Source organism: Oryx dammah, unplaced genomic scaffold, assembly GCF_014754425.2.
Source record: "Oryx dammah isolate SB20612 unplaced genomic scaffold, SCBI_Odam_1.1 HiC_scaffold_19, whole genome shotgun sequence".
Taxonomy (NCBI): Eukaryota; Metazoa; Chordata; class Mammalia; order Artiodactyla; family Bovidae; genus Oryx; species Oryx dammah.
Window position 1 is genome coordinate 33,246,157 of NW_024070203.1, and position 13,611 is coordinate 33,259,767.

Here is a 13,611-nt window from a genome sequence, read left to right on the forward strand (position 1 = left end):
GCAAGAGCTGGCTCCTGGCCCCCAGAGACAGCCACTGACTCCAACTATAGAGGAGTAATTACCTGACTCTTTAAAAATGGGATTTTGCTACATCTTTTTTCACTTGGTGGAAACAAAATCACAACACACATGTCCCTCAGCGCTGGGTCACTCAGTACCTGCTCCAGTCCTTGAGGAGCCTTCAGGCCCACACAGATGAGCAGCCCTGGGTGTGGAAACACTGCTGTTTCCTGTGCTTCAGGGACCGTGGCGGGGGGCGGAGGGGGGGCGGCGCGTGGGCCCCGGCCTAGAGTCAGGGAGCAGACCTCCTGGCACACGTCTGTCTCCGACTCCGGGTTCAGGAGTGTCTCTGGGGCTGAGCCAGCAGCTGGATGGCAGGGCACCTTCGCTCACCTGCCCCATTACGCCTGATACATCAGCTTCCCGACACAGTTCTTCCAGCTCCTCCTCCTCCATCCACAGCCCTGAGGGTCCCTGCACCCGCATCAGGCCTTGGTGTCACCATGTAAGACTACCCGGGAGTTTACAGAGAATTCTAACTGAGGGATGTTCTCGCCACTGTCCAGCATTGACGTTTCATTATTGATGTCAACATGGATATTACAGGCTCTGTGATAAGGAAGCATGGCCGCTGCGGAGCCCATGTGCCACTGGGCTCACCTGATTTGTGACTGTCCTTCCTAAATGGGAGATAACAGTGCAGACCCTGCAGAAAACAGTGTGTGCTGCTGTGAACGTGATCAGGCATCCGAGAGCCATCAGAAAAGAAACCACTGGAAGAGTTCAGGAGCACTTCCCTGGTGGTCCAGCAGCTAAGACGTCACACTCCCAATATAGAGGGCCCAGGCTCAATTCCTGGTCAGGGAACTAGATCCCAAAGGCAGCCACTAAAGATCCTGTATGTTGCAACTAGACCCAGCACAGCCAAATAAATCAGTAAATAATAAATAAATGTTAAAGGATAAAGAGTCCAGGTTCCTCTACAAGCAGGTGTGACTCGGAGAAGAGAACCTCATTTCCCGACATACAGACATGCACCTGGGAATGGAATCAGCTTTGCTGTGTTTGCATCCTGCCCACGAGCAGAGCGCCAGGACTCTCTCATGCTTCATTAGATCTTAAATCTGCATTGTGAACCATAGCCCCACGACGGGAAGGGCCCAGTGCCCGGAGAAGCATGCAGGAACCCTCCAGGTCCTCTTCTTGAGGTGGAATGAGGACGACACCTGGGCTAGGATCAGTGCGTCTGGCCACAGGCCGGGTTAAGTACATGCCACTGAGTGAAGAAGGAGCTGAGTACTTGGGAAGCTAGAAAGGCTTTTCTAAACCTCTCTCACCCTCTGTGTACTTATCAGTGGCTGTGTCCTTTTCTTTCTGGCTGCTGGGGATGAGTCACAGCTTCCCAGCTGCAAACTATCTACCATTTGGTCTGAAATGGAGTCAGTTCGTGAGCAGAAGGGAATGACATCAATGAGTAAAGTGAAGCTTCACAACCACATGACATCAGAGAGTCGTTGTCACCACCCAGAAGTAAAACAAACCCTTGAAAGATAGAACCATCCGAAAAACAGTGGCATGAGCAACATTTTAGGACAAAAGACACAAGCACAGTTTTGAAAGTACTTGAAATTCGAGCAGTGAATTTCAGAAATAGAGAAAAGAACATTTTCCATCTCTCAAACTGGTCTAATGTCTCTGTGGCAAGACTTATTCCTTGAAATCTAACGTGCTCATTGCTAGAACATTCCTGACCTTGGGGGTCTCTCCCCCACACCCAGCAGGTGGCAATCAATCATAGCAACCACATGACAGACAGCAAAGCTCACCTCCTGTGAGTGACGAACACGTTGTTGACGTGGCCCAGCCCGTTGCAGCCTGGCAGGGGGCAGTGGGGAAGTTCCTGTTTGTTCAGTTTCCAGGAGAGGGGTGCCCCATTGAGCGGGTTCTCCTTCTGTCTCTTGGCAGCCAGGGGACATCCAGACGCCGTGCGGTGGGACGTGTATTTACCTGATATGTGACCTTGGCCATCACACCCAATCACAGGGCATCTAGAGAGACACAGCACAGTCATTAGCTGCTGGGGGAGATGAGATAACCCAGGTGAGGCACTGTGACCAAATCGAGGAGGCGATGCTGCGTTCAAATCACACAGGAATCAACTGGGGGAGATGACAGGGTTTACCAGATGTCTGGTAGATGCTGTCTACCTTCAACCAGGGAGACAATGGGTCCCAGCAGTGACAATGGTCCCCAGGCTCTGAGCTAAGCAACTACCGTGCATCATCTGGAGGAGAGAGCTGTCATCCCACTTTATCATGTCACTGTGCCAACTCCCTTAGGTCGTGTCTGATTCTTACTGACCCTATGGACTGTAGCCCACCAGGCCCCTCTGCCCATGGGATTCTCAGGTGAGAACCCTGGAGTGCATTGCCATGCTCTCCTCCAGGGAATCTTTCTGACCCGGGGATGGAACTCACATCTCTTAAGTCTCCTGCATTGGCAGGTGGGTTCTTTACCACTAGGGCTACCTGGGAAGACCATCACCCAAGGCTTGAGGCATATTTCTCAGAGGAGGGAATTCAATTTCGATAAAATTGTGTCTTAGGCAGAATGGAAGTTCCAGGGGAGGTACAACCATGTTGATGACACCAGGGCACATCCCCAGGAGGCTTCCTTTTGATACAAACTGAGAAAATACCGCCCTCCTCCAACCCCGCTCCTTCTGCAGCATCCGAGAACCGAGCGAGCACGAGGGGAAGGGGAGATTTCCTCCAGCCCCTGACCGCTCTCGTCTGTGCTGTCCCAGCACTCGTGATGCTGGGTCCCCAGCCACCTCCCAGCCTGGATCCCGAGTCCTGCCTGCTGACCCTCGTTAGGCTTCTGCCCTGAAGCTGGGTCGCTTACTTGAGCTCAGGGTCTTCTTTTTCTTCCTTCGTAGGAGTCACTTTGACACCACCTTTCCTGGCACGAGGGCAGCCGGACAGGCTGAAGCAGGGACCCAACAAAGAGCAAGAGAGAAGTGTGTGATCTCACGGTATGCTGCCACCCCTCTGATCTCCATCTTGGGGGCAGGGGTCTGTCCTACCTGCGGTGGGAGGCATAGTTTCCGGTCACGTGCCCTGAACCATCGCAGCCTGGGGTAGGACACCTGGAAAAATGAAAGCAGAGCAGGGCCCTGTTGGCGTGGCAGGGGTGGGTCCCACCTAGCACAGAGCTAGGTGTTCAAAAGCAGGATGAGCCAATTTTGGGGGGCTCTTTTTGCTTAAATACAACTGGTTTTGGCTAAGAATCCATTCATGTTGATGTATGGCAAAACCAATACAATATTGTAAAGTAATTAGCCTCCAATTAAAACAAATAAATTTATATTAAAAAATAATAATAATAAAAGGAAATGCTGATATGTAACTACTGCCCAATGCTTGGGAAAAACCGTATCTGTTGTTATCCTGCACTCTTCTTCTTTTTAAACCTTATTTTGGAATAACCTGAGATTTGACCCACAGCTTACCACTGGGCACCTGTCAACATCGTGCAAAGTTCTCGTCTTTTGCTCAAGGCCAGTACATTTCCAAGGCCAGTAAATGAACTAAACTAAATTTCAGGAACTTGATTTTAGCTGTGGACTTTTGGTGAGAAGGTACGTGGCTGTGGTTTACTGAGGTGCCATCTGCCCCTGGTTAGGACCACCCTAGCCAGACACAGGTGCAGAGGCTGGGTCCACACTCACTTGAGCTCCTGAGAGTTGGCTGCCATGAGGGATTTCAGGGTCTTATCCGCCAGGGGACATCCAGAAACACTGAAGAGGGAGGAGAGAGGTAAAAACAGAGACACGCTACCACACACAGGCCCGACCAGGGGCAGCCTCAGCTTCTGAACAAACCCATGTTGAACCCATGGACAGGGGTCTGGGACAAAGAACCAGGTCTGACCCCGGGTTAGCTGGATCAGGCTCTGGACACCTGGAATACTTCCCATAGACTGCGGTTTGCTATCTACCAAGCCAGGGGCTTTACCCAGGGACACCCAGACCCTAGTGATGACCGACCCAGAGAACCCTCTGTCTGAATCCTGAGGGATGGTGCTCAGGGTTAAAGCCACGGCCATAGGGACAGCGAACCACACAGTGACGCAGGAGGGTGGAAGGGCCAAGCTCCCACTGTCTGCTCTGCTGTCTCTTTACTCCTGCACCAGCCGCCTGCCCCGGGGAGGAAGTCCCCACAGCGTGAAGGGTCAGCCCAGTCACTGCTTTCCTACCTAGGTTTCATGTAAAGCTAAATGAGACCGCAGGCTGAGGTGAACCCTAGCTTCTGGGTTGTAGCTTGCACCACTGGATCAGAAAATAATTTTTGATCATAAAAGTATAATTTCTTTACAACATAAGTAGAAAGACTGAAGATTTAAGTTAGCTTTATTTCTGAAAAACAGAATGAGCCAAACACCCAACTAACTCAGCCTCCAATTTCCAAAGGAGAGAATGTCTTTCTAGAAGGGGTGAGGACAAGTCCTTGAAGAGGATGGGATGATGGAGCCTGACCCAGCAGGCGGTGAGCTACCTGCGGTGAGATGCATAGTTGCCCGTGACGTGGCCACTCCCATCGCATCCTGGTGTTGGACAGCTGGGTCAATAAAAACACAGAATCAGGATTAGGTGCATTCATGCGGGGATTGGCTCTGCCTGACTGGTTATGAATGTGGCAGCTTCTCTTTAAAGATAAGTTAAAGGAAATGGCAACCCACTCCAGTGTTCTAGTCTGGAGAATCCCAGGGACGGGGGAGCCTGGTGGGCTGCCGTCTATGGGGTCACACAGAATAGGACATGACTGAAACGACTTAGCAGTAGCAGCAGCAGCACACAGTGAGATGTGCAGAAGCTAAAGGAACTAAGGAACTAAGGATGTAGCTATATAAGGACCTGCAAACTCGCTAAGAAGAAACTTGAATGGGCTTAGCTGGTCAGTCATGTTCGACTTTTTGCGACGCCATGGACTGTAGCCCACCAGACTCCTCTGTCCATGAAATTCTCCAGGCAAGAATACTGGAGTGAGTTGCCATTTCCTCCTCCAGGGGATCTTCCCAACCCAGGCATCAAACACGTTTTTCCTGCATTGAAAGGTGGGTTCTTTACCACTGAGCCATCTGAAAAGCTCAAGAAGAAACTTATGGTCCTAAATTATGAGTTTCCAGCCTTGTATCAGTTCTCTGATTCAGAATGATGCCAGAAAGTGATGCTAAAACGTGTGTTCTGGTGATGGGTGAGAGTCAACAGTCAATGCTGTTCTATTTCTTTGAAAATACGAGTTAAAAAATAATTATTATAAACCCATGCTTTATCATGATAGTGGCTCTTAGGAATACTGGTACCAACTACATCATAGATTTCAGAAAGTTTTGTAAGTTTTTAAAGAGAAAGATAACATAGTAGCTTCATAAACATGTTAGAAATCACCTGAAAAAGATCTTTGAAAATACTACCTATGGCTGACACATAAATTGACATTTCAGATGGGAAAGCTGCTGATAGTATAGAAATAGTTAAGAGGTTTAGTTAATAAAGCTTGTAATCAGTTTCATCCTAAGGTTTGAACCCACCAAAGACACTCACGAATCAACAATCTAAGCAGTAGTCTCTCCCACCCACCTGCTCAGAGTCTGTCCCAGGCACTTCATTCATCTGAGAAGCTGATCACATTCTGTGTATCTTATGTGTGGTTTAAAAATAATGGAAGAGGATAGTTATTCTGAACAGATTTACTCCCATAGTTAACAGGTATACCTTGGTTTCTCAGCCATTTATTTTTCTCTGACACTGCTATAATGTTGCTGGGGGTGAGCAGATTGACCCCTGCCCACTCAGTGGCCTTTATGATGGTGCTGATAATCAGAGGAAGCATCAGCTATGTCAGTCATGCCTTCTGATGTTCTAGGCACCCTGCCTTATGGACAGGTTTACCCATGTGTGGAATCAGACTCTGTCCCTTTAGAGGTGTATCTGGGGATAGTCTCATGACATTCAAGATTTCTGAAATGTCACTTTCTCGGTATATTTTTCCTGTAAGCTACTTTCCGATCGTTCTCAGATATTCTAAAGAAACTATAAAGGTAGAACACCTCCATCTCTCGGGAGATGCCTAATTTTCAGAGCTTGATCTGAGCTACACCAGCCAGTTCTCTGCCCATTACCTTCTTAGACAGAACATCAGGAAGGAAAATGACAAACTACAAATATATGCAAAGAAAAAAAAAGAGAACAACAATCCACATCTGAGCTGAGTTATCCCGCAAGTGCCATTCACCCGCTCAACAGAGAAAGAGTCTTTTCTGATCATTGTGCAGCTGGAATATTCAGAGCAAGAGGGATGGCTTATAACAGCCTGGGAATTCCCACTTTGGAAATAGATCGCCACCTGGTGTGCCAAAACAGCATTGCGTTTGTTTTATTTCACTTTAAATTTTATTTCTATTTTTTAAATCATCCTTATTAATACTGCCAGGAGAGGCAAAAGAAGTGCCAATGATTTTTAAACCAGACAGTGATAAGTTACTTAGAAAGTACAGTGATAAAGCGTGCATTTAGGAAGTATAATGATAAAGTGTGCGTTTAAATAGTGGCTATTTTGTTGAAGCTTTGTGCTTTAAAGAGGTCAAGCAATAAAGCAAAGGCTGAAGGAGTGACACAGTAGGAAAAATTGATGCGTTGGGCTCTGATGGCTGGGTTAATTTACAGATCTTCGATGAGAAATCTTACACAGTAACATGTGCCAGTTGGGTGATACATTCTGGGAAGATTTGCAAAGGAAAGCGTCACAGTTTAGAGAAAGGAAATCAGCTAGTTCCCTTCAATAAGTGGCGCCCAAAATCTAAATGAATTTATGTTGATCCCGTAGCATCGAAAAATCTACTCTAGCCAAACAGTTTCTGGTAAGCAAGTAAGGTACATTTACCGGTTAGAAACGTAAAGCATGATAAGGACTGGGTGCGTTGTTTACAGAACCCGTGTGTGACACAGGTTCGTGGGAGTGCGTGGTACCCACCCCAGTGCTCACCTGTCCTGAAAAAAGAGGAAAACCACAAGGCCTCTAAGGGGTTCATATCCTAGGAATTCATGGCTACATTCCGAAAATCGTTCACCACACTTTCGGAGCCCTTTCTCTTTGCACCAATGAGAAGGGCCCGTGACAAAATAATCGCACTTCATTTTTCTGTCCAACATGGTGATGCAGGTTAATTATCAGTTTTTCACATGACATTTAGTTTGAAACAACTCTGGAAATTTCCAAAATCTGCCTTCAAAGGATAAACATTGGCCCTTTTTGAGGATCTTTGAGATAATATGCAGAAACAAAACCCATATAAAAATTTTAGAAACTTGACTAGCAGGCCATGAGGACGTAAGTACCTGGCTGCCCAGGTCACCTCCCAGGGGATACAGTGCTTAGGGACGCTCAGGCATCAGGAAACACTATTCTTGTAAGGGAACCCGATGCTTGGGCAGTCTGCCTTTTCTGCTTTGACTTTGCTGAACTTCCTGTGGCATTTGAAACCACCAAAGGCCCAGGTGGGAATTTTCTGAGCTCTCAGCTCCCAAGACCATCACCTTCCTCCTTGTCCCCAGGTCTGTATTCTTTGTGGGCATCTCTGACCCTCTCAGGTCCCAGCAGCATGCGTGCTCTCAAATTCTGGGATGAACACTCTGTCCCCTTCCTTCTATATGTCTTCCCCAGAGGCACCGTCTCCCAGGTCACATCTCAGTCTGCATCTCTAGTTAACATTTTAGAAGATCTTTTTGACCCCAGACGGTCCCCCACACGCATACGGCCTCAGCAGAACTCTGCACACTGCTCTTCCCCAAATAGCCCAGCACTAGCTCATATTTCTGCTCAAACATGTGGTCTGTTCATGGAAAACTTGCAACCAGGCCATCTTCTCAGGCCTCTTGTCCTGGCCCCACCTTCTGACTCTGTTTCTGTCTCTCTCCGGGCCGCCTGGTCCTGGGGCTCGGCATAGGGCCTTCTGGTCCAAGCGACCCTTCCTGATGAACAACCCTCTGCAACTTGACCAGTACTACCTGCCTGGGTCCTTCAACTCTCCTGAGTCACAGAACTCCTTGAGAATGTAACAAAACCCATGAACTCCCTTCCCAAATAACATTCTGCAGGAAGTTTTAAGTTTCTGGGCTTCCCTGGTGGCTTGGACGGTAAAGAATCTGCGTGCATTTCGGGAGACCTAGGTTCGATCCCTGAGTTGGGAAGATCCCCTGAAGACAGGAATGGCAACCCACTCCAATATTCTGGCCTGGAGATTTCCATGGACAGAGGAGCCTGACGGGCTATAGTCCTTGGGGTCACAAAATGTCAGATACAGCTGAGTGACTAACACTCACACAGACTATCTCTAGCCCTAACTTGGCTCCTCTGAGGTCAGGGAATGTCAGATTAAAATCTCTGATCAGAACATAAACATTTCTAATTGTTTTACATATTTTGTTTTTCAATTTGACTTTTAATTCCCTTAGCACGAGATCAAATCATGCACCTTTTTTCATAATCCTCTTAGTTCTGAGTAGAGGTCTAGGTACACATAGCATATTTAACTATCGGTCAGTCAAAATTGCCCTAAAGCAGTGTCAAGCCAGCTCCATAAGCCAAGGTGTTATTACTCAAGGCTTTGATCAGGAGTCTCCATTCTAGAACCACAGGTCACTCACGTGATGAGTTCTTTCTTGAGATCTCTGGTGTGGAGCTTGGGTTTAGGGCTTGGTATGGAGACCTCTCCAGAGAACTTCTTTTCCTCTAAATTTTCTAGAGAGCTCACTGGGTCTTTCTGGAAAAAAAAAATATAGAAGCACACACGGTATTAGGAAACCCTGGAAAAACAATTGTATTTGAGGTCATCGGGGTCAAATCTGAGTTTTGGCTTAAAGACTTAGATGACATCCTTCACTGGATTTGTAGACAAAATAAAAAAAATAATAAGGGTACACCTGGACTGCCATGGACCTTTATCCTTGGTAAAGAATGAGAAATTATAACTCGAAGGCACAATTTTTAAAAGTTCACATGTTGGCAGATAAAACTACAGGGGAATTTCTTGAGCCATGTAAATAAGTTAATATTTTAAAATATTAACTTCAATATATTTCAAGTTTTACAGTATAATAAACATTTCCTAGAGAGCATGGAAATAGTTCATATGTACATAGTGTGCGAGTGTGCTAAGTCACTTCAGTCATGTCTGACTTTTCGTGACCCCACATCCTGTAGCCCACTGGGCTCCTCTGTCCTTGGGATTCTCCAGGCAAGAATACTGGAGTGGGTTGCCATGTACACAGTAGGCACTGGTAAAACAAAAGAAATTCTGCAAAAAATGAATCTCACAAATTTTAAAATAGAGAATGAAGAAGTAAATTTAGCTTATAAAAATTCCTTCTTGATATGCAAATAAGATTTAAACTATTTGCTTAAATGCATAGTGGCTGAGTCCACAATGTCTCGGCAACATTCAGCTTGATTTTTCTGGACACCTGTTTTTAGTCTCACATCAGTCCCTTCCTGTTTTCCTTAAGCTACCTCTTTTGCTCAGTTGTTTTCTTCTCATGCTTTTACTCTCTCGATGGACTGTCTTGTTGGATTATCATTAATTTTCATGGTCTCCTTTTAAGCTTAGTACTGATCCTGATTTCATAAGGAAATCTCGTCGATCCTTTCACATCACTTATTTACCATCTGATATATTATTGTCAGACAACTAATGATGGTTTCACTCAAACACATAATTAGTTTACTTTTATCATTAAGCTGTCACTGACTTCACTTATATTCAGTAAATATAATACTTTCTGGATTTAATATTAAAATCAGATTAACTACTACTAAAAAAAAAACTGTCTCCTAAATCTCAACAGTATTGATCCATTTAAGATGAGAAAACAATTTTGAGTTATTGAAGGCAAATCTCATTTAAATCGCATGGACATGACATTGCAAGGGTAAATACAATTTTAATCATTCTGAGGTGACACTCAAAATCAATGGAAAAACAAAATCCGTGGATTTTCCCAACCTAAGAAAAATTCTAAGCCTTGATCTCAGTTATAAAGGCAAATGTAATTTCCTTCATTAATTACCTGGGCAACAGTTCAATCGATTATTTTACACCAGACCACACAGTGGTGAAAACATGCGTGAATGACCTCAAGGAACAGGATCTTCAGAGCAAATTAGTAAAACCTGGTTTGGTCTAATTTCTTTTTTTCATATTATTTTTAATACTGAGTATTCCATTTTGAAGTATTGATAAATGTTTGAAACTAGTAGCAGAAAATCATATACCACTAAAAAACAAAGAGAAATGGGTGCTTGATGATCGCTGTCTATTAAGGTACAAGGAGAAGGGTTATTTTAATGCTGCTTCTGTGAAATCTATAGAAAACAAGTGAATGATGGTTATCCTTTTCACATTTCACAAGTGACTAGAGCAAAGCAATTCCTAATTATAAGACCTTAAACTGGATTCACTATTTTTTTAAAAATATTATTTGCTATTTATTTGCTGTGCTGGGTCTTCATTACTGCCTGGGCTCTCCTCTAGTTGTGGCGAGTGGTGCACAGACCTTTCATTGCAGGGGCTTCTCTTGTGGAGAGAAGCTTGTGGAGCACAGACTCTAGGTGCACAGGTGCTTCAGCTCCTGGGCTCCAGAGCACAGGCTCAGGAGTTGTATCACACGAGCTTAGTTGCTCCGAGGTATGTGGGATCCTCCTGGACCAGGGATCGAACCCGTATCTCTTGCATTGGCAGGTGGATTCTTTACCAATGAGCCACCAGGGAAGCCCCCAGATACACTATTATCCATTTCATTTGGAGGTGCCTGGATTCAGCCTGGGAAGTGTTTTCCACTATAATTTACAAAACCTCTTGGCCTTTTGAAAGTAGATACAAATGTATATCCAATGACCTCTTCTGCTAAGTTGATATTTTGTAATGCTTTTACTCACTGGATGGAATTGTTATTAACTGATCCAAAATCAATGTTGGATCATTACTAATTTTCATGGCCTTCTTTTCAGTTTAGTACTGATCCTGACTTCACAAGAAAGACAAAGAACAGACTTTGTTTTTCTGATCAGATGCTAGATTTTTCACAAAAATGGCATAAAGCAGAAAAGAGCTATTTTATTATTTTCTTTGTGATAGAAATTAGCAAAGTATCTCTAAGAAGGCATGTACATTTACCGATGAACATATAAAGGTTATCAGCTGTTGTTTGTTGAATCTGCACACTGTAGAAGACAAGGGAATAAGAGATTCTGAAAGGAATAATCATCTATGAAAGCTTAACTTACTTATCTTAAATACATTCAAAATTAATTCTTGCAGAATATATGGTATTTAACTTAGCACAGTAAAATGTGGTGCTGTTTCAACAAATAATTTTATTGGATATGACCTTTGGTGGATTCATGTCAATGTATGGCAAAACCAATACAGAATTGTAAAGTAAAATAAAAAATAAATAAATTAAAAAAAAATTTTGTAACTTCCTTAAAAAATTATGGACTCTTGGATATGCAATGCATTATGAAATGATTGTCTCTCCCTTCCTCCTTTTTTTTTTTTCCTTTTGGCTCAGCATTCTACCTCTAGAAACTTGTAGAGAGCATATGTATTAAAATGCAGGTGACCCTCATTATAAGAATGTTTAATTTTGTTACAGAAGCATTGTATATCATATAAACTCTTAAACTGCATACCATAAAAAATATGTCAACATCATTTGTCAGATTTTTTTTCAAAATTTATAGCATCCTTTTGAAAATAATAATTTATATTGGAGATACATAAGAGAAAATGTGGCATACATATATGTGTGTTTAGAGAGTGCATGGGTGCGATGAAATTCCTTTAATGTACAATAGGAGTTTATATTGATTTTAGTAAAAACCAGAACATAATGAGAGCATGAATAACAGATAATAGCATCTGGCACTTTTAACATCTGAAGTCTTTGGAGAACTGACAGTTGAACAAAACTGACAGCTCTAGTTATTTCTCAGCACTTTCCTTTCGAGATAGTTTGAGTTTTTTCCAGATTCGGGATTTTTTTTTTTAGGGGGCATCTGGACAGGCTATTTCACTGAGAGAGACAGACAATATTTTCTGAAAATTACCACCAAAATTAAGCAACTGTTGTGCATATGAACAAGATAACAATGAATTAGAAATAATCACCCAGTTTCTGGTCAGGAGTACAGGCTTGAGTGTTGTGTGGGGTGGGGGGTGTGGGAGGTATGGGGGCTGTGAGGGTGTGGGGCGTGTGCAGTGTAAGGGGTGTGTGGAGTGTGGGGTGTGTGGAGTATGTGCAGTATGAGGGGAGTGTGGGGTGCATGGAGGGTGTGTGGGGGTATGTGGGGTATGGGGCTGTGTGGGTGTGGGGTGTAAGGGTGTGGGAGGGGGTGTGGAGTGTGTGGGCTGTGGTTGTAGGTGTGTGTGGAGTGTATACGGGGTGTGGGGTGTAGGGGTGTGTGGGCTGTATGGGGGTATGTGGGGTTTGGGGCTGTGCGGGTGTGGGGTGTGAGGGTGTGTGGAGTGTGTAGGGTGTGGGGTGTATGGGTGTGTGGGGTGTGTGGAGTGTGTGAGGTATGTGGGCCATGGGGTGTTTGGGTGTACGGGGTGTGGGGTGCAGGGTGTAGGGCTGTGTGGGGGTATGTGGGGTTTGGGGCTGTGTGGGTGTGAGGTGTGAGGGTGTGTGAGGGGGTGTGAGGGGGTGTGGAGTGTATGGGGTGTGTGGGTGTGGGGTGTGAGGGTGTGTGGAGTGCGTGGAGTTGAGAGCAGCCCAGGTTCACAGAGCACCCTGGGACCCAGAGCAGCATCTCGGCAGAGCTCCCGGGAAGCACAGCCAGGACCATCCGTCCCTGGTTTGCGTGGTCACTGGCCATGTTCTGCACCTGAGCTCAGAACTCTGGTCCTGCCATCTTGAGATGGCACCTGGTCCTGCCACCCAGGCCCATTACTAAATTTCTATATGACCAAAGAACAGCAAGTTCACTCCATCTGGCTTCAATTTCCTTCTCTAGAAACTTTGGTAAGAATCCTGCTCTTCAGATTAGTCAGGAGAAATGAGACACTGTAGAGAAAGAGCCATCATCCTTATTCTGACTCAGTGTGGCCACCCTCTGCTACCTTCACAACGAGGACATTGACTGCCATCGATTTCTACAAAATAATAACTATCGAGCATCACATGTTTCATTCTGGGATTCAGAACAGAATGTGAAAAATACTCTCTTTTTTTCACACACGCAAATCACCTTGACATGGACTCAGGAACAAAGAGCAGGGGTAAGGAACTATCTCAGGGCTCCTGTCCCAGGGCTTACGGGGATTCAGAAGCACTTTTGTGTGTGTCCCACGGGGATAGCGCTCAGCAGTGAACCACCCACACTCAGACCCTGACAATAGGCACTGAGCTTAAAAACTACCTTGTCGACTCAAACCTAGCGCAAGCTCTAGGACTCTAGGAACTCAGGATCTCCAAAGCCGTCTTTGTTCTTATTATAACATTGAACTTCCAGTAGCTTGTCAATCCCAGATGTCAGATGTGTGCTGTGTGCT

General features: G+C 45.0%; 1 protein-coding gene across 5 annotated transcripts in view; it reads right to left on the bottom strand.

The window, feature by feature from the left end:
• The window catches only part of ST18 (ST18 C2H2C-type zinc finger transcription factor), a 123,612-nt gene that overhangs the window by 10,342 nt on the left and 99,659 nt on the right, over positions 1-13,611 (bottom strand). For all 5 annotated transcript variants that reach the window (XM_040261211.1, XM_040261210.1, XM_040261207.1 and 2 more), the window contains 6 exons: positions 8,708-8,823; positions 4,557-4,619; positions 3,731-3,799; positions 3,086-3,148; positions 2,905-2,985; positions 1,827-2,048 (listed from right to left, as the gene is read on the bottom strand). In XM_040261211.1, the coding sequence (XP_040117145.1) occupies positions 1,827-2,048; positions 2,905-2,985; positions 3,086-3,148; positions 3,731-3,799; positions 4,557-4,619; positions 8,708-8,823 (614 nt within the window). The remainder of the gene's footprint in view (positions 1-1,826; positions 2,049-2,904; positions 2,986-3,085; positions 3,149-3,730; positions 3,800-4,556; positions 4,620-8,707; positions 8,824-13,611) is intronic.